Source organism: Bombus pascuorum, chromosome 15, assembly GCF_905332965.1.
Source record: "Bombus pascuorum chromosome 15, iyBomPasc1.1, whole genome shotgun sequence".
Taxonomy (NCBI): Eukaryota; Metazoa; Arthropoda; class Insecta; order Hymenoptera; family Apidae; genus Bombus; species Bombus pascuorum.
This window is the reverse complement of record NC_083502.1, coordinates 6,098,692-6,122,494: the sequence shown is the minus strand read 5'-3', so window position 1 is coordinate 6,122,494 and position 23,803 is coordinate 6,098,692. Positions and strand designations below refer to the sequence as shown.

General features: G+C 36.7%; 2 protein-coding genes across 2 annotated transcripts; one reads left to right on the top strand and one right to left on the bottom strand.

Moving 5' to 3' along the window:
* Nucleotides 1-566: 566 nt before the first annotated feature.
* On the top strand, nt 567-21,740 carry LOC132914586 (tumor protein p53-inducible nuclear protein 2). The gene is made up of 5 exons (XM_060973807.1): nt 567-680; nt 14,812-15,001; nt 15,912-15,953; nt 16,932-17,320; nt 17,938-21,740. Exons 2-5 carry the CDS (start codon nt 14,839-14,841, stop codon nt 18,091-18,093), a joined length of 750 nt encoding a protein of 249 aa, XP_060829790.1. The 5' UTR covers nt 567-680; nt 14,812-14,838; the 3' UTR covers nt 18,094-21,740.
* A 104-nt stretch (nt 21,741-21,844) lies between these two features.
* On the bottom strand, nt 21,845-23,800 carry LOC132914589 (uncharacterized). The gene is made up of 3 exons (XM_060973810.1): nt 23,551-23,800; nt 23,074-23,238; nt 21,845-22,633 (listed from the first exon to the last, which is right to left on the bottom strand). Exons 1-3 carry the CDS (start codon nt 23,660-23,662, stop codon nt 22,320-22,322), a joined length of 591 nt encoding a protein of 196 aa, XP_060829793.1. The 5' UTR covers nt 23,663-23,800; the 3' UTR covers nt 21,845-22,319.
* Nucleotides 23,801-23,803: the final 3 nt, after the last annotated feature.

Sequence of the window (23,803 nt, the reverse complement as noted above, 5' to 3'; positions counted from 1 at the left end):
TGAATTCTATGATCGACACTTGATATTTATTATTGTAAAAATGGGTTGCTTATTGAAGGTGGATCAACGATTATATCTCGCGTAATATAAATAACGACAGTTAAGAATTACATTATCACCGTGCTAGATATTTTATACGAGTGCCTTGCACTACCAGCAACCAAGTCACGGAGCTCCTCATTGATTTTCCACTTCCTGCATTTACGGTTCTTTCATTTTCGTGGTTCTTACAACCCACGCAATTTCGAATCTCATCCTATATTTTTTTCAAAACACAGTGTCGTCTTTAAACTATATCTCTGATGAATAAATCTGCCTATAAAAAGAAGACATAGTTAGTAAAGAATCCCTGCAAACAGTAAGATCTTAATATTACAGATAGAACTAGGATAACTTCCTATCGAATTATCAGATTTTAAATTTTCCAAATTCAGATAAGATTTGCGAAATAGCCGAAGAAAGAGGAGATCGATGTGACAGGGGCGTCGTACGATGGCACGACCCTGATATTGCTTTAAAAGCCTTCCCCCCTATACGGCTGTCCCCACCACCATGTTGTACCTCGGCTCTCGCCCCTCGACAACGGCTTGACTGTTCAGCCAGCCAGCCAGTCGAAATCAGCTGACGACTATTACTACGGGCAGTTCCTACCACGGCTCCTCAAACGCAACACTGTTCAGGCGAGTGGATCCTTTTCTCTTCATACACTTCTTCTTCCTTCCTCTTTCTTTCTCTAAACACATAGACGTGTGTCGCTTGTTTCTCTGGCCAGTGTCGTATCGCGGGGGTCAACCAAACCCCGGGGCATCGCGCGAAACGCCGATAATACGCAAGACAACAATCAGTTATTTGTTGTGGTCGAGATAAAAGAAAAAAGAGGATCGAGTCGTACGAAACCACCCTTTGACACGGGCCTATTCGTTTATTCGGGTTATTCTTCGCTATACATCTACGCTGTGTGTTACCGCTGTGTGTGTGGGAGTGAGTGCGACGAGGGGAGGGAGGGGGTAACGAAGCTCGAGGAAGGGAGAGATAGGTAGATAGTAAAAGAGATGAGGCGAAGAACACGAAGTTAACGAAACGAAGAGGGATGTTCTTTCGTAGGAGAAGGAACGATCCTGACCAGAAGTTCGAATGCGTGTGCGTGAATATGTCGGAGGTCGAGTATCTTGAGACGCACCGCGCGTAACTGTGTGGGTATTCTGCTTAACTACGTTATTACTGCATCGAAGGAAAACTGCTCTCTATGCGCCCACTTGTTTCTTGTTCCTCTTTGCCGAAGCGAGAGTGAAGAAACGAGAGAATGGAGGTGTGAGAAAGAGAGAGCACGATAGAGCGCGAATTCGAGATCAAGGTCGTTGTCACAGAGAGGCAGCTCGACGCGCGTCTCTCCTGGTGTACGTCCATATATATATTTCTTCTACAGGCGTATTATGGCTGTGAGTGTATACACACGCGGAAACCTCGGTTTTTCGGCGCTCGCCTACGTAATTCTTAAGTCGGTGTGACGTCGAACGGTACCGACATTATCGACCGAGTATAGCGTATAGAGGCGCGTGTTCGTGAAAGTGATTAGAAGAAGATAGAGAGCGGCCTTGCAACGCGGTCAGGATCGAAGTGCGAAGATGTAGAACCGTGGTTTTGTGCGCGTCGCGGTGATAGAGCACGAAAACGGAGGAGGAATGATGCGGCGAGTGGGGTCGACAGAGACGCGGATACATTATGTACGTATAGTAGCCAGGAGAATATTCGATCGAAACAATGCAGTGGCAGTAATACGCTTGGTAACCGACCGGTTGATCGACGCAAGATTGTTGGAAGTGCAAGGGCAACGGGGGGCCAGTGGTTGTCACTGATGCTTTCCATTTGTTTCTTTTCTTTCTTTTCTTTCCTTTAACATGTATATATGTATCTTTTTAAATGACCCATTCTTAAACGTCGGATTATGCAACTGCGTTCGCAAACATATGATCCGAGCCAAACGAGTCTATTCTGGCATACATATATCGATATAGATGCATCGTTTTATCCCACGGGTCGCGTCATCGACACGGAGGAACGACTCTAGAACGGTTTCTTCCTCTCTTCGGTATTGCGCGCGAGATTTGGATTCGTCGAACGAGTTTGTTTACTTGGATAGCCAGGAAGTTCTGGCGGGAGGGATCGGTAGATACAGTGTGGGAGAGAGAGGGGGTATATGGAGAGAGTACAGCAATGTCGACTCTTTTGCGCTACGATGCAGGCTGTCTCTCTGTCTTTCTCCGTTCGCGAGGTTGTCTTTGTTACACGATAGCTGTATTGGCGACACTACGGCTGCCTTGGTATGAATATCGCAAACTTAATGGGAACGTTAGATCGACGTTTCGGTATCGAATTTTCGATCGAGCCTGTGATCAACTATTCAAGGTGAAATCGCGGTTCACTTTAGTGATTGGAGTTGCAGGTTATGGCATAACATTTAATGAGAAGTTGAATTGATGCGTACGGAATTTGGTTTTCTTTTTCTTTTATGTATTTTAATACTTCATTGGTATTATTGTATTCACGGGTAATCGTAATAGGTATTAATTAATTGGTATTGTTGGGTAAGGTTGTTTAATTTAGCTACATTTCGTTTGGAGATATTAAATATTTTTAATAGATTTCTACATTATGGATAATATCGGAGAGTTGAGAAAACGTAAAACCTAAATTTAAGAAATTTCTGGGTCGAAAATTATGTATGTTCACAAAATAATAAATCAAAGTGTCAAGATAGTAGATAAGTGAGATTAAGTTCGAGTTTGTGTTATATTTGTAAGTTAGATACTGGCTAGGGTAGGTTGGGGTCACGATTTGAGCTTCGGTTAGGTTTGGAAAATTTCCTTCGTTCAAAACTAGTATTTTCTTTTATTCTACTCATTCGGTGCTTTTGAACAAATTTTGATAGCTTGCAAAAAAATTTAAACTTCAACTGATATAATATTGAATCATTGATTTTTTTTTTTATTTTATTTTGGTTTTTTACAATTTGTCCTTATGGACATTTGGTAAAGTGTTATATCTTATTGGTGAAGAAAAAAAAAATAAAATAAAATAAAAATAAATATAGCATGTGGGTGGCTACCCCCAGCGGGGTGCCAGCTTCGTTTTTTCTAAGTTATATCTTTTATGATTGAATCATTGATGATTACAATTCAGTGCTAGGTTGTCTCTCAATTTTAATTCATATTCTTATTTTCTCGGATAAAAAAAATTATCAAATTGCTTCTACGTATTTATACATGAAGTATAAATTAAAATTAACTGGTTTTTTATTAACTTCACTCAAATTTTCGTGAGTCACAAACCAGTCAGCGATATCAATAAAAGCTTCAACTCTACGTTACATTTATTTTATTTTATGACGACGAAAAATTAAAATGAAGTTTCGGGAGAATTTTAGAACTAACTGTATAGAGGATTTGTCTTTTAATAAATTATAGAAGACGCGACCAGTGACTAAATTACTAAACGAGTCCCAAAATTAGAAGCCTCGTATAAACTGTGTACATTTACGTAATAGAATCCTTGATATTGTCTAAACTCGAGACCACAGTTAAACTTCACCTAGTCTATTTCAATCCGGTGGAATGGAGTTCATGGTGAAGGTTTCTTTGAAATTCTGTCGGAACAACTCTGAACATTCGATGGTATCCCGACTCTACCTGAATAGACGCATACACACCATCTTTCGTCCGAAATGATCCCTCGGCTCCTCTATTTCGGCCTTCCATCGATCGTCTTCGCATAGTATTATTAGAAAGCTCGCAAAACTTCTCGAGAGTTGCATCATCGACGTCTTGCCCCGGTCTTAAACTTTTCCTCGCGTCGTTCCAGCTTCTGTGTTGCGCGTTAGAACACATTGACCCCGTTTTAATCGGCAATTTCGTTGCTACATGCCAACGAGCTTGTTGTGCTCGCTTGTTATGTAAACTATCGAGTTACATAATTTTCCGGAATAGAAACGGAAATCTTTTGTGAAATACACTTTACAATACGAAAGTGCTAGAAACTAAATTTTGTGACTCACAAAAGTATTGTTCCAATATTCTGGTGAGCAAGGCGAAGAGTATAAGTCTTTTACACAAGTATACTAATATTTTCTACATTCTTATCTGTTGATTATGATACTGATAGTATAAGACAATTTCATTTCTTTCTTTTCCTAATAATATATCCGTAATCTAGCATGGCACTTTAAATATTACGAGTACTTCTCTGCAAGACTAGAAATTTTAACTTGTAATCCATTGCCTGACCACCAGAGAATTTTTTTTTTTATTTTATTTTGGTTATTTTATAATTTGTCCTTATGGACATTTGGTAAAGTGTTATATCTTGTTGGTGAAGAAAAAAAAAAAAAAAAAATAAAATAAAAAATAAATATAGCATGTGGGCGGCTACCCCCAGCGGGGTGCCAGCTTCGTTTTTTCTAAGTTATATCTTTTATGTACCAGAGAATTAGCGTAGGAAACTTTCACATGACCGTCCTTAACTTTTGTAAAGCGGAAAACATGGATTCTCGTGTCTCCTATCAACAGTATATTAATTTTTGCAAAATTGCCTCTATGTTTTTGTAATAATTGCGGAATATAAAAATCTCCGAAATTCGCCAATTTTAGTATTTCTGGTGTTAGGATCTATTTGGTCGGTCATGAGAATTGCTTTCTCGTGTCTAGCCAATGAACGGCCGAGTTCATTGAAGGTTTTCTTGGAAAGCGAGATGGATTCGATGCGAGAGACCGCGACACAACGGTCCTCCGTTATAAGGACACTCTCTGTGCTCGTTGAGAGGGAAAAAGAAGGAAAGAGGAGATTCAACGACAAGCCAGAATCGTAAATTATGACGATTGTTTGGGTACCGTTAGAGTTGAATCGGTGATTAGTAGGCTATACTCCTTGTCTAAGAATTTACGCGATAATGTGAAACGTTTATTAACACAACCAGTGTTTCTATGGATCAACGTTGGTTTTATCTGAATCGCCTCTATATATCTCGTTAGGATTGGCGGCCTTGATTTTTATTTGATCGTTAGAATGGTTTGGAAAAAGCACGATTAGGGAACCTTAATGTTAGAGCTAACTCAAGGTTTTGACGAGATTATAGGTTATTTCTGTTCCTGCGCCTGTTAGAAATTATCAGAGATATATCTTTGATTTGAAAAAAATTCCCATTTATGTATTTTTTGTTTTCATAAATTTCCACTCAGATAATTATAAAATTTGAGTAAATTTCTTTTCACGATCCTTAAACGAGAATTACAGAGCATTAATGCAATAAGTTTCTTTGTTCATGCTTGGCTCAGCAGTTTACGGTATTTTATTAGAATTTTTATTTTGATGTTATCTTGTTGTACGTGCCTCCCATTAGTACTGAATTGGTAATTAGATCAGTTCTCTTCCAATTAAAGAGTGCAGCTTTTGCTTCGATGAAGAACTCTGACGTGTAGTATTTGTTAGGTTAGAATTCATAGGTCATCTCTATACGGTTCTAAAAACGTATTCACTTAATACAATTAGTACTTATTTTCTTACCAATTCAAGGGCTTAATAAAGCGTATATAATATAATAAAATGAAGTATATGTAATCCAAGATATTTTATTATGAATTTCCAATCCGCTTTAATTTTCAGAAAATGTGAAATTGGCAAAATTCGTTATTCGATTTTCAATGTGCTTTAATCCGCAGAAAATGTAATTTCTCTCATGAATCTCCAATATGCTGTATATTTTCAAAAAATTCAGTTTGTGTCAATGTCAATGAATGTGAATTATTGTCAATCGATTTATTGAATAATTGTCAAAATACACTCGTATTATTTATACTTTAATTCTGATTGCGGGTTTTAAAAATTTGTAAACAATAGGGAACGATAATATAATTGAAAAAAATGTACGTATGTATCGATAAACAATTCTTTAAACATTGTCTTTTCACTTATCTACTTCGATGAATTAGTTCCATTGATAAACTTACGTCACGAAGAAAAAAAAAAGTTTAATAGTATTTTATTTTCAGCATTGTATAATTACAAAATAATAATTGAATTAATAAAAAATAAATTGAAATTAAATTCCTGGTACATTGGCATCTTCATTTACATTAATTCCATATGATCGGTATAATGAGCAATATTTTTTACTTAATACCTTCTTCTCTATCCTTTTTTTTAATCGATGCCCTACGCTACAAAAAGGAAAAAAAATCGAACATTCTAAGGCATTCAAGGGTATTCACCTTAATTAAATTCCTAGCGCGTTGTATCCTCATTTACATCTATTCTATCGAAGCAGTATAGCACAACTCGTTGATATTGCCATTATTAATATTCTTCTCTATCTATTCGTTAACATTTTCATATAATAAAAACGTATGAAATAAAAAGGAAATTCAAGAAGAAGAAGAAGTTATGTTTGCTTTCCATTATTGGTGACCCTAACGCATTTTATCGATTTTTATCTCATCACGATGATGGGGATTTATTGACACAACCCACCAGGCTCATTGCGAACTTCCTTTACTGGTGTGAGGATTTTTGAGACTAACTTAAGCCGCGTTCACACTAATTGTAAGTAGTAGTTGAAGTTAAAAAGTAGTTGTTCGAGTAACTTGACTAATCTGAACACCTAACAGTTTACGCTAGTAAAGTAGGTTTTTTGAAGTTACTCGAGTTCGAATTGTTCAAAGTCAGGTAACATGCTAATCTAAACGAGACTTTACGTGCCGCTTAAAGATTTTATCGTCGATGTAAACAAATGGTGCGCTAGTGGATTTGAGCCTGTTGAATTATTAGCGGAAACAGTTAGGCAACGCGTTGGATAGATTGACGTTACGTGCTCTCGCATATTCGTGGCATTCGCTTCCGCCTACTTAACTCGACGTCTGAGTAATTCCAGCCTGTCAGATCTGCGTCGGTTCGCGATTCCAGACTGATTGTAAAGCAATTCTTCTTCAAATCGATTGAGAATTAATTTCAGCCAGCCAGTTTAATTTCGCTTGATTTTCTGCTGAAAAGGGGATTCTGTGAGCGCTTTGAGGTTATGTCATGGTTATAGATAGGAATGCCTGCTGGGATTAAATCCGGGTCTTTAAGAAAGAGGTCTTTTGTCGGCAATAAGATTAGGTTTAAGAAAGAGGCTTTGTCGATAGAAAGTTAATTGAGAAAAATAGTTTGTTGTTCAAAGAGAAGGAATTATTGTATTGACGTCGATTAACTTGTTTATCTTCGTGTTGTCATATAGTTGGACTATTAATTACTACTTCAGGTAGTTTTCTTTCTTATCGTGTTTATTGTATATGTAGATATCAACTAATTAAAAAAGATTTTGTTTAGAAAGATAAGACTCGTCATACAATCATTTCGAAACCGAAGAAAGTTATAATTCTATCATTTTCTTTGTGCGATATATCCTGCTTTGTCTTCTCTTTTTCACATTTATATCTCTTCAAATGTTTTCCTTTTTCTTACTTCTTACTTTACTATCTTACTTTATTTGCAAAAGATGTGAAATACTCTGGAAACAAATACTTCAAAAACTATCATTATTTTGTAACAGCCTGTATAATATAATCTCGTTAGAAGTATTGTAAAAAGCATGGAGTAGTAATTATAGTAGGTTTATGCACTGTGAAAATTGCCTATATTGACCATATACATCGATTCATTAATTCGTTGGTACCACGTCTAGGAATTAAATATAGAATTATAATTAATACTCTGCAATAATATTTGGTTAGCATAGCAATAAAGGGTTCCGTGAGACAATAATCCCTGTATTTTTTAGATACGATCATGGGTCGAAACAATGTGTTTTGTCGTAATATCGGGGAGTTACAATTGTAGCGATGAAATCAGCGACTTTTCTGACGTAACGATAAGCCTCTACCGTAACCAGTACGATTAGTCCGATTATGATTCACGAGGAACACGAGCAGAGCTCTGAAGCTCGTTTGTTATTCGTGCGATATTCAAGGAAAATAAGATAACACGCATTTTAGACGAACAAAAAAAAAAAGAAAAGATTGCCAGAGAACAAAGAACGGAAAGCTATTGAAAAAAGTAACTAACGATAGAATAATAGAAATATGACCATTGCGTTGCTAGATTAATTGTAGAATTCTCCGAACAAGACATTACTTATAGTGAAATGATTACTTGACATATTCCATGTCATCTTAATTCCCAGCAACTATAATTCATTGTATTAACTTGGCTATTTTCCTTATTACCTTATTACTTTGTCTTTATTATTTCCTTATTGCTTTTTCTATTGCAACTTTCCTAATTGAAGTATGTTTATAGTATATTTATATGCATTGGTGTTAGAAATATATCTGTAGTGGTTGAACTATACACGTGTCAACTAATAGTTGACTACACTGATATTTAACATTGTTCAACAATGTTACAGACATTATTATATAGACACTATAGTAGTAGGAATAGTATCTACTATACTAAATTTATTACAACAATTTTTAATTATACCAAATTCATTACAAAGATCTGCAACTACATTAGGTCCATTTGAAAGATACTCCACTATATGATATTCACTGTAAGAACTACTATACATATTCAACTATAGAAACCATGCACTATACGATTATGCTAGACTACAAATATATATTGTATAACTATACAATGATCAATTTCGCAAAGGTAACAAACAAGAACGATCGACAATATGAACCTCCATATAGCTAATGAATGATCACGCTTCCATTCAATTTTCGAATTCTATTGCGTCATATCTATTCATAATAACTCGACACTGTCATATCATAAGGCCTAATCGGTTAATCTTTTAATAACAATTACGCCAGTCTCACGATACACGGTAACAATAAAGTAAAATAGAAAAAGAATAAAAAATGGGTGTAAAATTGATGCAATTCGAAGTTACGCGATTCAAGGATATCTGCCGCGTAGACAGAAGCGCAAAAAGCTGAACTCATTTCATTAACATAATTACGCGGTGAGACATTTACAATAATGAAGACACAACGCGACATCGGTGAACAGCGCGTGCTTTGTCTTCACGGATTTTCAAATAATTGCTATGAAACTTCAAGAGCATTGTCAAATGATCAGTAAATAAAAGATATAACTTAGAAAAAACGAAGCTGGCACCCCGCTGGGGGTAGCCACCCACATGCTATATTTATTTTTATTTTATTTTTTTTTTCACCAATAAGATATAACACTTTACCAAATGTCCATAAGACAAATTGTAAAAAACCAAAATGAAATAAAAAAAAAAAAAAATGATCAGTCGATAATTAGCCTAAGTTCAAGGGTAGTTAACAAATCTTCAAGATTGATTTTCTCGAAAGCGTATTCCGTGTTTTCTATACTTTCTTTCTCCATAGAATACCATAAGATATTCTGTGTAACATTCTTAAGTAGGTGGCGAGGGTGTCTCTGATTTTTTTTCTAGACTAGCAGATGTCGCAGCTATGCACAGGGTTTATAACGATAACTCAGCATTTTTAGACAGTGTAAATTGAACGTGGCCGAGCAATTCGACACGGTATGACATGTGGTTGCCAGATTTAAGGAACGTGGCAAAACACAGCGCACGCATCAACTCTCGGAAACGTGTTACTGTACTCACGTTGCGTCGGAACGTGGCATAACCGATGATGCAGACGCGAGGAAAGTCGAGACACGAGTTTATATTTACACCAGCACCTTGAAAAAATTCGTGCTTCGACCATGTAATTCGCGTTTCCCTGGCATGAGTTCGCGGTTCACGTGAGTCACGCTCGAAATCGATACGATCCTCACCTCACACCAGGTGTGTATTACGCTTTGTGAAAAAAAATGGCTGAAAGTCAGATTGGATCGAAACGATCGAGGTTTGGTCCGTTTGGGAGAGAGTGGACTGGATGGAGGATATTTTATATCGATTTTGTTACCTGTCGTTTCGTTATTCGAGATCGTGTGGTTTGGTGGTTTGAATGCGTCGGTAATGATGGCTGGATTTTAATTGGTAGAAGGTATTCCGTTTCGGTTCAACTTTTCCTGACGAATTTCGATGCAATTGGATCGGGAATGATTTCAAGGTTGAACAAGAACGCGCAACCGCATTTAATTAACTTCGGCATCGAACTTTATTTTAGTGGAATTTACACACGCATTTAACGCCCCAACTACCAGGTAGTTGCTATAAAAAAAATTCGCAACTTTTTATAGGAATCTGTGTGTTAGATTGAAATTTACAACGGTGTAGTTTCAAACCTTTACTCGATGCTCATAAAAATAGGAATTTGCATAAAAGTCTGCAGTGTAGCGATTACAGAACAGCGGTCGATCACGTTGCATCACAATCCGTTATCTGTTCAGCAATGAAATTAGCAAAACAGATGTTTATTCGCGATAATGACCAAGCACGCTTACTCGACGGTCGCGTTTTCACTGGTCCATGAATCATTCGTGCGTAGTGAGTGGACGCGAACGTTCCTTCGCGACTTTCGCGCACAATCTTATCGAATTTCCTACCTTATCATTGAATAGGCGCGAAATCGAGACGCATTTTATATCTTATTACTTCCTTCCGTACTCTTTTCTATATTTCTTTTTCTTTTTTATATTCTTCCTAATTTTCCTATCAAAACATCACAAGATCGTGTCACGAACAAAGGAAAAGTTTATTCAATGATCTTCAAGTTTCGTTCAAAGGTCACCGAGCTAGTTCTTGTTCAAATTGTGTCTGATTCGTCAAATTGGGATTATCTGCTCCTATAGTGTCGGTGGACTTTTGAAATATTAAAGTAGGTGTGCGTCAGTATCGGTCGCTTGAGTGAACGAGTGTAAAGTGAAATTGTTTCACAATTAGAAACATCGTGTTATCCATCACGCGCGTGCCATAATTGAATTTCTTGTTAATTCTATTCCGAGTTCATGTAACGAGATAATCGTAAGGGCACGTCTTCGTTAATCCGTTTCATTGTATCCCGTACTTTCTGTCATTTACGTTTTATCTTCGATATAATAACTTTTTAAGACGTGTTTACAATTTTCTTGTTTTAGTGTGTTTATAAAGTTTTAGTGTTTATAAAACGTAGAAAAGTGATATCTGTAAGTATTATTATAATACTCTGTGACACAATTATTTTACCTTTTATCTTTATCACTATATTATGTATTTAGTTCTGCTATACCTGTCATTACGCTCGTCGCTATTAATTAAATGCATGAAACTCATGATTATTCGAAATAAATGACACATGAAGTTTGAAAATTCATATCTCGCAATGTTTTCTAAACAATGTCGTATCAGCTACAAGAATATGCAGTAGAAAATACAAGTTCGTATTCGTAAGTGTTTTAACTTACGACTTCATTTGTGACTTTTGCAACACTATAGAGTCATTGCAAGGTCAAATAATTGCTAGTGTGTTTTTTGTATTGCTTCATAATCTATAACATTTATCTAAAACATTTTTCCGTATTCTTCGTATTTTTCAAAATAATTCATCATTCACAAGCTCGATACTTCATTCTCTATAGCTATTGCTATATCGCGGATTGCAGTGATATACTATTGCTATAAGTAACTATCGCCACAGTAGCGCAATCTTTTGTCCATAAAGGTTAGGAATTCTATTAACCTTTTTTGATGGCACCACTATTTATAGAAATAAGTGGTTACCACTCATTATATACCATATTCTGCATAACTATCTCAAAGTGGTGTACTTCGTAAATGACAGAAATTCATATTTACTGGAATATTCAATTATATCGCAAGAGATACTGTGATATTCAAATTTCATATAAAAATATGATCGAAATTTCCAATGAATTAGTTTTTTTTCCCATATCAACACTTAGCCAACCGAGCGGGCCACAGCGAGCTATACGTTTCCAACCGCGCATTTTTCCAAGTATCGAGGACTAATATTCTCTACTTAGAAAACAAAGTAGTGTAAAAATTATTTAAGTGGTTAATTATATTTTGCGGTAATGATCTTATTTAACGATTTCACATATTGTTTATACAAAACATCAAATTAAAAGTATATATTAAAAGTATAAGGAAATATAGGTAAAATTAAGAACATTAAAGATGACTAAAGATAAATAACACGACTTGAACGTGAAATTAAAAATTCATTTTAATATTATTTTACAGTGTGCTATCTTTCGATTATAACTTTATTTAGTCATAACTGATAGTGTAACTTCTTAATTAATTGTAACACTACTAAATTGCTGTATTTTATTAAATACTGTACTTACTTTTATTATATAACTGATAATAGCAACAACAACAAAAAAAAAAAAAAAAAAAAAAGAAAACGCGTAGCTCAGTCAAAAAGGAACATCTCCCCTTTGTCACGCAGCGATGTTCTTCACAGAGGGCAGATCTCCCAATTCGGTTGGCTAAGTGTTAACAAAGAGATATTAACAAATAAATTGTTGACCAAAACTATTTTTTCTAAAATGTATAAAATCCTCCGTCATGCAGTATATTCCCATCAAATAGGTCAGAAATTCGATCGAACTCGTTCAAAAGTTCATCATCGGTCGTGAGAAGCGTTCTCGAAGAATCTTTTTTTTTCACTCCGACGAGTGAAAAACGTCAATCATAAATGGATCCTCTTTTAAAATGTAGGAAAACCTTCGCAAACTAGGAAAATTTCAGCTAGAAAAATTTACCGAATGTCCAGCTGGACAAATTGTAAAAATTAAATAATAATAAAAAGAAACCTTCGCAAACGACCTATGTATAGGTACGACGGTATATTTCTACTAAACACAGGTTCGTTCGAAATCCAACTCCGACCGCGAGAATCGTTTTCGAGGAATCTCCTTTTTACTCTGGCAAGTAGAAAAGCGAACAAGGAACGACAATTTGCAACGAGGTGGGGGACGAGGAGGGAGAGGGAGAAGGGTGGTCTGGCGAAACGTGCAAACCGCGTGCAACAGCGTGACGCGGCGACTCGATAAATAACGAAACGCAGGCATCGGTGTCCCATTTGCGGAGAAGCGAAGCGTTCTCACGCGCGGCTCACGTTTTTCCATTGCGCAACCGTCATAAAGGCAATTACAAGGCCTCGCGGATACACACTTGGCGATCCTAAAGGTATCATACGAGAAACGTCGGTCGTAGATAACCAGGACCATATATTCCATATTCGACGAATATTGGAATTTGTCGTGCGTACCGCAAGGTTCTGTTCAACTGTCATCTCTTTTCTTACATAATTCAACGTTGATGATGCTCGTGCTGTTGTATACGCGTCGCGATAATTATAACATGGTGACCATGGGCCCGATAGCGTTCTACTACGCACTTTCTGCTACACGCGCTCCATTGTCCGATAAAATCGAGATTTTCCGACGGTTACTTACAGCTGCGTTCCGTACAGTTGAAAATAATCCGACCGACATACATAAAACTTTACCAAATTTAGCCATTTTAACCCTTTGCACTCGACGGCCTTTTCGATCAGGCGTAGCAGTAACTCGAGGTGATTTTGCGCGTATGTAACGAGTGTCCTGTAGGTAACATAAAATGATTTTATAGAAAAATTAACTTAAAGAAACATTACATTTTAATAATCTATATATATTTACATCTTCGAACATATCATTTTTTAATATTTTTTGGGGTACTTTTTCTTCTTTACAATAATTTATAAAACGTCTACCAAGATGCATCCTTGGTTTGTCAGGACAAATATAGCAATAATAAGTTGCTTCGTGTCTTTCTCCTGCTTTGTTGTGGTAAACATGCGTTACAATCGTTTTTCGTTCCTGTTAAAATTACATGGAGCTTTACATTTAATCGAATTTCATCACAATTAGCAGTCGACGTCGAAGCTGGACCTAGTTGTCGAATATCTCCTCTCAACTGGTCTACTAAACTTTTCACAAATCGCAGATGGTTAAGTGGCCTTTCGTTCTTTTGTTCTTTCACAGAATATATGAATTAATTAAACAAATTTCCAAATCCATTTTTTTTAGAGTTCCTAAATTTACGTAACTATAATACTTGTGCCATCATCATCGAATCTGAACCAACGTCAGAGACGTTGCCAGAACCATAGTTTCAGAAGAATTTCACATAAATATTTCATCTCCAGTGTAACACTTTACCCTTCGTAACAAGCAATACAAAAGTGCTAAGAAATTTATTGACGAACCAATACTGAGCTCTCATCAATTGGAGAGGTCGAAATCTAAGATAAATAGGGACTATCGCCTCTCATTCCCCTCTCGGGTTGCTACACGGAACGCCGTGGTCACGGAAAATAGCCCCTCGAGTGCAAAGGATTAATTTCCTAATCATATTTACCGAGCCACCAACATGTCCCATTCTTTCACTCGAGAAATCACTAACTGGGAATTTCAGCAACAAAGGTCTGGGAATCTTCGTCATCCAGATAAAGTAAACGAAACTGTGCGGAATCAAGCTCTGTTGTCCCAAAATTATTCAACAACCGCCAACGCATCCCATTCCTTCGTTTAAAATATCTCCGACCAAGAATTTCAGCAGCCAAAGATCGTGCAAGTAAAACAGATCGAACCTTAGTGAACCTAACTCGCTGATGATGAAATTTCAGCAGTCTCAAATTGCCTAACAAATAGCTACCAATCGTATTCTTTCCGCTAGAAAGTCTCTAGCGAAGAATATCACCAATCAAACGTTCGAAAATCTTCATCGCCCATACAAAACACGATCGACCCTAAATTATCGAATATCAGTATTACCGGTGCCATTACAAGTTTTACGAATATTTTTCTAAAATAAGGTGTTATCCGTTGTTATTATAGGCGCTGAAAAGCAAGAAGAAGGTCAGAATGCTGAGCAGTTTGGCAAACTACCTACTCGGAGGTAATATCTCCGACGCGCAGGATTCACGGCAAGGGTCCAATAATGAAACCCCGGAGTCTCATCCAGTAATAGCGAGGCTCAGTCAGGTGGAGATTGAGGGCGATGACTGGATCCTCATTGACCGTGCTGGTACGTTCAACGAGCGAGATAAACGTTCCTTTCCAAAGGGAATCTTGAGAAATTCGAATATACATATATATATATTTTGTATCTGTATATACATATATATATGTATGCATATAGATGAAACACACATAGAAAACACATCTTGCAGTCCAACTGCCTCTCACACGCCAAGGGAAGCTTTCTGTCCCCTTCGGGTGTAAAATGAGATGCCTTGGACTATACAGCGATGAATAATGGGAATACTCCAGTGCTGGAAAATAACGAGGCCTTTCTTGCCCGATTGTTTTCCTAATGAAGTTTGTTTGACTTGTCTTCCAGGCTGTTTAGGGTGGTTGCTAGTTTTAAGCTTGGTAGGTTTGTCTGTAGTTATTGTCGAGCTTGGGAAATAGGCAGAATGTGTTTTATCCTTGTTATTTATTTTATTTTGTATTGTTTCGCATTGTTACTTCAAATAGAATTGCATGTCAAAGTTTCGGAGTTTAACTTTTGTTTTTTTCTTTCTTTTTTTTATTTCACTTGCCTGTGCGAGTTTTGCATTATCGAAAGAGAGAGGGGGGGGAGAGAGAGTTTTATAATTCTTCTAGGCGTAGAAACGTTTCAATACTATCGGTATGGAAAATTATTAAATTTGACTTTTCTCTTTTTCGGTAGACACTGTATTTTATATCTTTTACAATTAGGTTCATCCATTAGACGTTTTGATGTTAATTTTGTAGAATTTACGAAAGTAGGTGTATGAAAAACGTATAGAGGGAAGAAGTATGAATTACAGTCTTGTAAAGGGTTGAAACAAGAGATGACGGGCAAAAAAGCTTCGTTTAATGCATGCAGGGTGTTACAGACTACTGACGATGTTGTGTACTTTTATTTTTAGCTTTTAACAATTCATTCGCAATTTCTCTCCTTATTGCAGACAATCCAGCAAGTTCCACCACTTTCTTCGACTCCATTTTAGGTATCCATTTTCCATTAGGTATCCGTTTCAAATCGGATTGCTTGAATTCAAACAATATCGAGATAAATGAAATCAGATGACTTAGGTTTTTTGAAATTTGATCAGAAATTTGAAATTAATCTGCTTAGAGATATATATAATGATTAGCTTTTAACGAAATATACGATTATTATGAGAATGATTAAACAAATGGAATTCAAGCAACCTGACTAACCTAAGCTACATTTTAGTCTATAAAAAAAAAAAAAAAAACAATGAGGATTAAAAATATTACGTTGTTACACAATAAATGTCGCTTTCTGCTCGACTTTCCATACCGGTTCATCTTTACATCAAACAACTCTTATATGCCACGTATACGAACTTGCGAGACAAGCAAACCTAAACATTTGAAGAAGCTATATGAATTTGGATGCTACTTACTTACAGATTTTCATCTCAAAATAAACGATAGCTTTATCAAAACTAGTTGTCAGATGCTTCATCGTAGAACAGACATTCATTGTAGAACAATGTAATAGAATTTCGAAAGACGTGTTTGCAGACCTGAAAATAATATTATCGAAGATTGTTATTAGAGAAAGTTTCAGTAGTTCATAGTTTTCTTTTTCTCGATCGAGTTTTTAATAGTGCGATCAGTTTCTTCCATCGATTTCGCAGTTCACTTCTTCAAGGCAGTTTCAGGTCTGCCCTCAGAACAAAAACACTAGCAATTATAAGTATTTGGGCACTTCGTGGTATTAACGTAAATTCGATGTTTCCCATTGCTTTTATCTCTCGATTATTTTATTATAAATCTATTGATCCATTCGTATCGTATATGCCGTACAATATAAAATACTATACAAACTAAAATTTCTTAGAGTTTCGCAATAGTTGTACGAAATAGGTATCCTAATACTTATGACCGACAGTGTAAGTTATCTACAGAGCGTACGCTGGAGAAGTAATGCTATAAGCGAGCTTTAAAACCTGCAGTTGAGGGAACGACGGCGCTGGAGGAGTCGTGGTATGTAACACCACCCGCATGTTTTACACGGGCTGGTCCCGTGAACGTAGAAACATCACCGCTAGAGGACCTACTGATAGAACATCCCAGTATGTCCGTTTACCGAGCCACAGCGCCTTCGATCGCCCCCGAAACTCCACCGCCAACGCCAGACGCACCGGAAGAGCCAGGCGTCGAGGAGGACGCTCTGACAAACATCGCTTCCAGTGCACCGGTCACGGCAACACCGGCATCGCCGGAACGTGCCCCCGGTAGAAGCGAAAATGAGCGACAAACAACCCGTAGACCAGACACCCACGACGAAAGACCTCGTGCACGCACTGAGAAGAGGATAGTTCAGCTTCGGTCGGCGCAAAAGGTAATTTGCTGTTAACTTTTTTTTTTTTATAAGCGAGAATATGGCGTTCGTAGCGAGATAAACGCCAGTTTCCTGGAATACTTATCTCCTTATTATACTAACAAATTAACTAATATCGATTCATTACACTAATACAAATTAGAAATTATTGTCAAGTGGTTGTGACGATAAACTATATTCTACTATTTCTTCACTATCCAATATTCCGCTTTTCCCTAAGAATAATGATACGTACTTGATAATAGTGCATTCCGAAGTGGAGTATAATTTGAAATTTCTACTGGAGGCCTGAACATTTTACAAACGTAAGACAAAGAAGAAGCTAATTATTTTATAATCACCGCTCATCGCCAAAATACATATTTCAAGATCCAACGCTGGTTATGGGTTAATGTGCCTGCTTAACAAAAGTTGAAGTATAACAGAGATAACGACCTGTCGATAGAAGTAACCAAACATTTCATTTTAAAGTTCAAATATCAGATTACCTTTAACATTCACTTAAAACTAAAAAGCTCGATCCTTCCAAATATATAGAAATTAATTTTCCGTATTGCAGCATATTTTGAAGATCAATTTCAATGAAAGTTTTGAGTGTCAATCAAAATTACGTGCAGGTTTACGAGAAGAGGACAACCCAAGCACTGAAGAGAGGTCGCCTGGATAGAAGTAACAAGCTGAGGGAAGTGTTGAGCGTAAAAGGCAAGCGGCCGCGCCGCCAAGACCGCTTGCGTATCCAAAACAGTGGCGCGAACAACAACCGGAAATGCTAGTCATTTGATCTCAGGCCAAGGTGTACTCATATACTTTCTTCCTAAAGCGTGAATAGGCATATAACAGAAAAATCTATGTTGCATTGAAATAACGATTAAAAGCAATTATTAATAAGAAGAAAGAGAGGAAACCAGTGAGAAATGGAAAAAAATAATGAGAAAAAATAAGAACAGAGAAGTTCGTTTCTAAAACCTCTATTTATCTATTGCTCGGTGGAACTTATAAAACATTAAAATTATATAAAGCAACTAACAAACAGAAGCTAATTAAAATACAAAGAAAGAAAAGGTAGTAATAAAAATTCTCGTGGAAAAACAAAAGAAAGAATATTAGCGAGAAAGATTAGGCGAATGGTGTGGTTATCCTCTCTTATTAAGTTTTGTTAGTTAAGCCGCTCCTCCGCGTACAAAAGCATTGAAACAATTTCCTGTGCAAGAAGGGTTCGTATCAAGAAGAAAAACTAATATCACTTAGCAAAAAAAAAAAAAACAAAAGAAAAAAACAAAAAAAAAGAACAAAAATATTCGATACGAACTTGGCATCTTGCTGATGGAAAAGGAAGAAAAGTGAAGAAAAAAGATAAAAGGGAAGAAAGTATGAGAAACGTTATTGGTTCGCGGTGAGAGTCTCATCTATAGAATATCTCGTGTATAATGGCGCGTGTATGGTACTCAGTTGGATCGTGTGTATAATTTTTAGCCTCTAGTATGGGCAAATGTGTTTTTACTCGTACGTTTAACTCGTTAGTTTTTATTTAAGTCGTTCATCAATTTATGCGCCTGTGTAGCGTAACAGGAGTATAACTTTTAGTGTAATAACCGAAACCAGATCTTATTTTCCCCGAAAATCCCATGGACGTCGCTATCCTGCTTCTATAAACCGATTCACGATGGTGCGACTTTCAAATGGCCAGAACCTCACTTCGGGACCATACCTTTTTAGGTTCACGTTACGATTAATTTCTGCTGGATTTTATCAACTATAAATGGTTGATTATAATTACAAACGTAGTATAATTTATGCGTTACCTTTCAAAACGGCTCCGAAGATAGCTGATAGTCGTAGAACGTCCATTTGATAGATGTCGCTGTTCTTCGTGGTGTCTTATCTTTTTGAAAACACGAGTGTCACGATTAGACTGCGGATTTTTCTGCATTTATATGAAATTTAAATGTGCAAAACAACGGAATACACGTGTACAAAAATATCTAGAATATCCAAGGTAAAGTATGCAAATTTCTATTTAAATTGCATCATTTCACTTATACAACACCCAAAACAAGAAGAACACAAAATTGCCTAAATGTCCACAGTCTACTTGCAACACGTTTTCCTCCAAGCAATAAAACGCTGTCAGACAAGAGACTGTAGCAAATGTTTGTCGATGGACGTTCGTCAATAAACGTATTTATTTAGCGGCACACATGGTATGGTACTATCAACTGAATATCGATTAAACTAAGCGTACCGTTTAGATAAAGTGAAAACGAGGATGACACACGCGTCTTGAAGAGAGAAAACGGAAGAAAGCCTTGGCTCCTCTCTCTAATCGTCTCAACGAAAATTATCAAAACTCTTGTCAATAGTTCTTGGCCTGTCTTACGCATAGATAGAAATCTAAACCTAAAAGTTGACGAGTAAAGATGATTCAGTGTCTCGTAAAGGGACAGAAGCAAGGCTTGAACACAAAATTCTTTCTCTCAATCTGGAGAATCGGTCTCTATATAGCTGATGCGCGTTGTAGCGCAGTTTCAAAGTATTCGCTTTTCGTGGAAGGATCGAAGGATGAAGCAAGTGCAAGCTGTCCTGACCGAAACCAGGGATCTCGTTGACACTGGATTGGTCGAGTTTCACTCGTTGAGGATACTTGTACCTGGGCAACTGGTTGGACAATTGGCCCTCTTGCATAATTGGTTATTAATGTAACTAACAATTGCACTCTCAATATTATTATATTTAGCGATGTGAACAAAATTTTACTCGCTGGTTTCGTTTGGTAATCATTAGTAATGGATCATAGATGCTGTAACACTGTGGAACAAATTCCTGGTTAAACTCAATTTTTGTTACAGTTTATAGTAATTGGATTGTAAGTGTTATGGTATTTAACGAATCGAACGAATTGTTTCATTCTATCTTTTGTAATCAATACGACGTGTAATTGGAATTCATTAGCTTAACAATACCGATTTAATTGTGCAAGAAAGCCCCGAAAAGAATTGTAATTGTCAGTTTGAAGCTCCTCAAGGTGCTCAGGGCGGACTGTTTTCTAATTTAAGAAAGGAACATAAGAAACCTAAGTCAGGTTGAGACAAGACAAGTAAACAGTCTGCTTGCAGATGTGCTATGTAATCTTGAAGAACGAACCAGAGTTCAAGTACAAGTATCATGGCCATAATAGCGAAACAGCTCGAGGAGAGAGATTGGTGTCGCCAAAATTGGACTTTTTATAAATTCAGACTCGCGTGTCCAAGTATCGGTGCGAGATTGTGCAATATCGTCGCAATTATACAAACTCCCCTCAGATGATTTCTTCTATGAAGAAAACCCGGCGACACCACGTTCAACTCGACAGCAATCTCGTTTAAATGAAATTCAGACTTCTTTGAAGTTTCAAGAAACCACAGAATGCTAAAGAACAGTCACTGCCTGGAGTGTTTCTTCGAGAGTTGTTTCGTCAAGGCCCTAGAAGCTGGATATTGTCCAAAATAAAAAAAAGTAAAAAATAATAATAATAATAAATAAACTAGTAGCAATAGAAACTCGTCCGATCAAACTATTGGACGATAGTTGTCAGACAGCTGTGATTCAAACTGAATTCGACCTCGGGTGACCCTCTCCTCCGCAAGGAGAATAGCTAATCGTGTTTCAAACAGGAAACTTTCCTCCTTTGTGGTCCTAGACTCGTGAATTTTTCTAAAAAAAAAAAAAAAAACAAAAAAGTAAAAATGGAAAAAGTAAAAAAATATAAAAAAGGGACTTTAATTATTCCAGATCCCACTAGAGATTCTTCTAAAGCATTGTAGCCGCCATCTAGCGAGCTATTATAGTACTTAACAGCCTGATGTGATCTGGAATAACTTAGGTTCTCCTAGACACTCTTCATTGAAGCAAATTTTTGGCGTATTAACGAAGTCGAGGACCGCATTGGATCCAACTCGAAATCAGTCTGATTTTAAATGATGTTTCTGTAAATAATAATTAAAGATGACGAGTGTCGTGAACGATTAAGAGCTGCGTTCGTTGGTTTGCCAAGCTGCACAAAACTATAGTTCGAAGGATAACGAAGTGAGAGATTACGAAGGATGTTCCTTGCTCTCGCGGTTAATTCATGTGTACACGTGTTATATAACGTTTACCTTTCTCTCGTAAGAAACAGTGTTCGTCCTGAATAAACTCATTACTGCTGTGTAATAAATGTATTAGAAAAGAAAACAGAAAATGATAAAAAGAAAAAAATGATAACGAAAAAAAAGGATTGATACGAGAAGAATAGTGTTGACGATGGGCAAGGTGATTTTTGTGGCGAGAATTAACATACGATTTTATGACATCTTTCATTGTCGTATTGAATCATGTTATCTAAATGTATGCTCGTACACCTTGACCGTATAACGATGGTTAATAAAACATTTTATGTCGCTAATTGTCGACTTATTTTGATAATTTTCTAAAATAACCATCCCTCTTTTTCTTTCAATTTTTTAGATACTTTTGGTTAATCTTAGATAGCAGATTTTTTAAATCGTAACCTTGACAAGTATCTATCGCTTTTGTTACAGTAAGCCAGATAAATTAGCAGTTTGTTTTATATATTGTATTTTTAATCAACAGAACTATAGTACTCGTCTGATAAAATATTATCTCTGGTATTTTCGATAAAATTGTCGTCGTTCGAATGATTTCTTATTAACTAGTTTTTCCCAGTGTATTTATAATTTCATCGTGAAATTTCATTGGCTATGCCTTGAAAAATAATTCTTTATCGCAAAGAAACCTAACCCTTTCTTCAAACTACTCTAGTTAACTATACTTTTTTATATTTGTTAGCACTTACGTTATACTTTATACTACTTTGTCTGTCCTATTGAAGAAATCCATCCAGGATAATCAAATACAAGTTGCCCGCAAAAGAAAGGATCAGTTTTTCTACATTTAGAGAATTTTCGATAAATTCGGACAGAACGTCAGAGATGAAAATGAGCTGAAATATAACGATCGATCCTTAATTGGTCAGATAACCGCTCAGTTCTTCGTCAGGTCGTTTAAAATCGGCTATGTAGCTGCAACTATGCACAGAGTGAGGTGTCCTGTCTTTTGCACTGAGAATCGAGCATAGATTTCCATCGCAGTTTAGATTCAAGGACATCTCTCTTCTTAATTCTGTGCATCGACCAATTTCGTAGTCCATATCGATCTCTCTGCTTCGTCGATTTTTGCTGAACAAAAGTTCCAGGCTGTAAATAACGCTGACCAACTCCTCCTCCAGCTGAGGATCACAGGAAAACGAGACCATACCTGGCTCGCAACCGGGAGCGCCTGTTATAATTCATGAATAATCATGCGTTAATCAATCGTGGCCTGAATCGATAATTCATCGAGAGTCGGAGGCGGTTGAGGTTTTCTATTTTTTTTTTTTTTCCAATTCGACGATCGCGACGCAGAGATTATATTTACATAAAGCAGTATTTATGTATTGGAAAGAAAGGGATTGTGAATATTTTGTTATTTTGCTAACGGTGGATGTTGCGGTAAATATTTAATACATTAAATATTTAGTATTGATGTTTTTCAAATATTTGCAAAGAATTAAGCGAAAGCAAAGGAAAGATCAGAAGTAAAAATACTAATAAAGAGCGAGATATTTTATTCGTAACGAACGAGCATTTGAATTAACAGATGTAACAATACCATGAACTATATTTGCGAAAAATGATGAGAGAATCAAAGTGTTGAGTTTTGTACTGATAACAAGTAACCTTGAGTGTCCTGCACAGTTTCCCAGCGAATCAACGCCTCTTGCAAAGGTTTGTATAGCTGTCGCCTGTTAGGACAGCACCAGTTGGCCACTTTCGCGTCTAATTGTACTCTGTCTTCGGTGCCTAGTTGGCTCCAACTTAGGAACAGCTGCTTCAGTCGCGGCACTGTCATAGAACCCCATCATAAATACGCATCTATGGCCAGTTTACAGTCATCAGTCACCGATATAGAATCAATATAGTTCGTAAACAAAACATTGAAAATTCTGTCATGGAAAATAGCTATCACTTTAGAGAACTCCATTTATTCTGATAAATTCATAAAATAAACGACTCGCTGAGACGTCATACTCAATTTCATCCCCTTTTTCTCTTTTATAAATGGAGCGTCGTATTTAAAGAAAAATTCCTCAATCTTTTTTCCTTCTTTTGGTTTCTTTTTTTTTTTTTTTTTTTCTTAGAAAATTGTGCACACACCTTCTGGTATCAGAACGAATATTGTGTCGCATATCTGCTCGAAAACAGACTCTTCCATCGATTCATTTTCCTCGTTCTCGTGACTGACGGTGATCGTGGATTTAGATTGCATCGCATATTTTCAGCCCCGAGGGAATTCCTGTCATTTTGTCGACGATGTACGAAGTCAAACGAGAAAAAAAGACGAAACGTTAATACGCTCGCGGACGACTTCATTGGAAAACGATCGTTATCCTCTGGCCTTTAACACGTT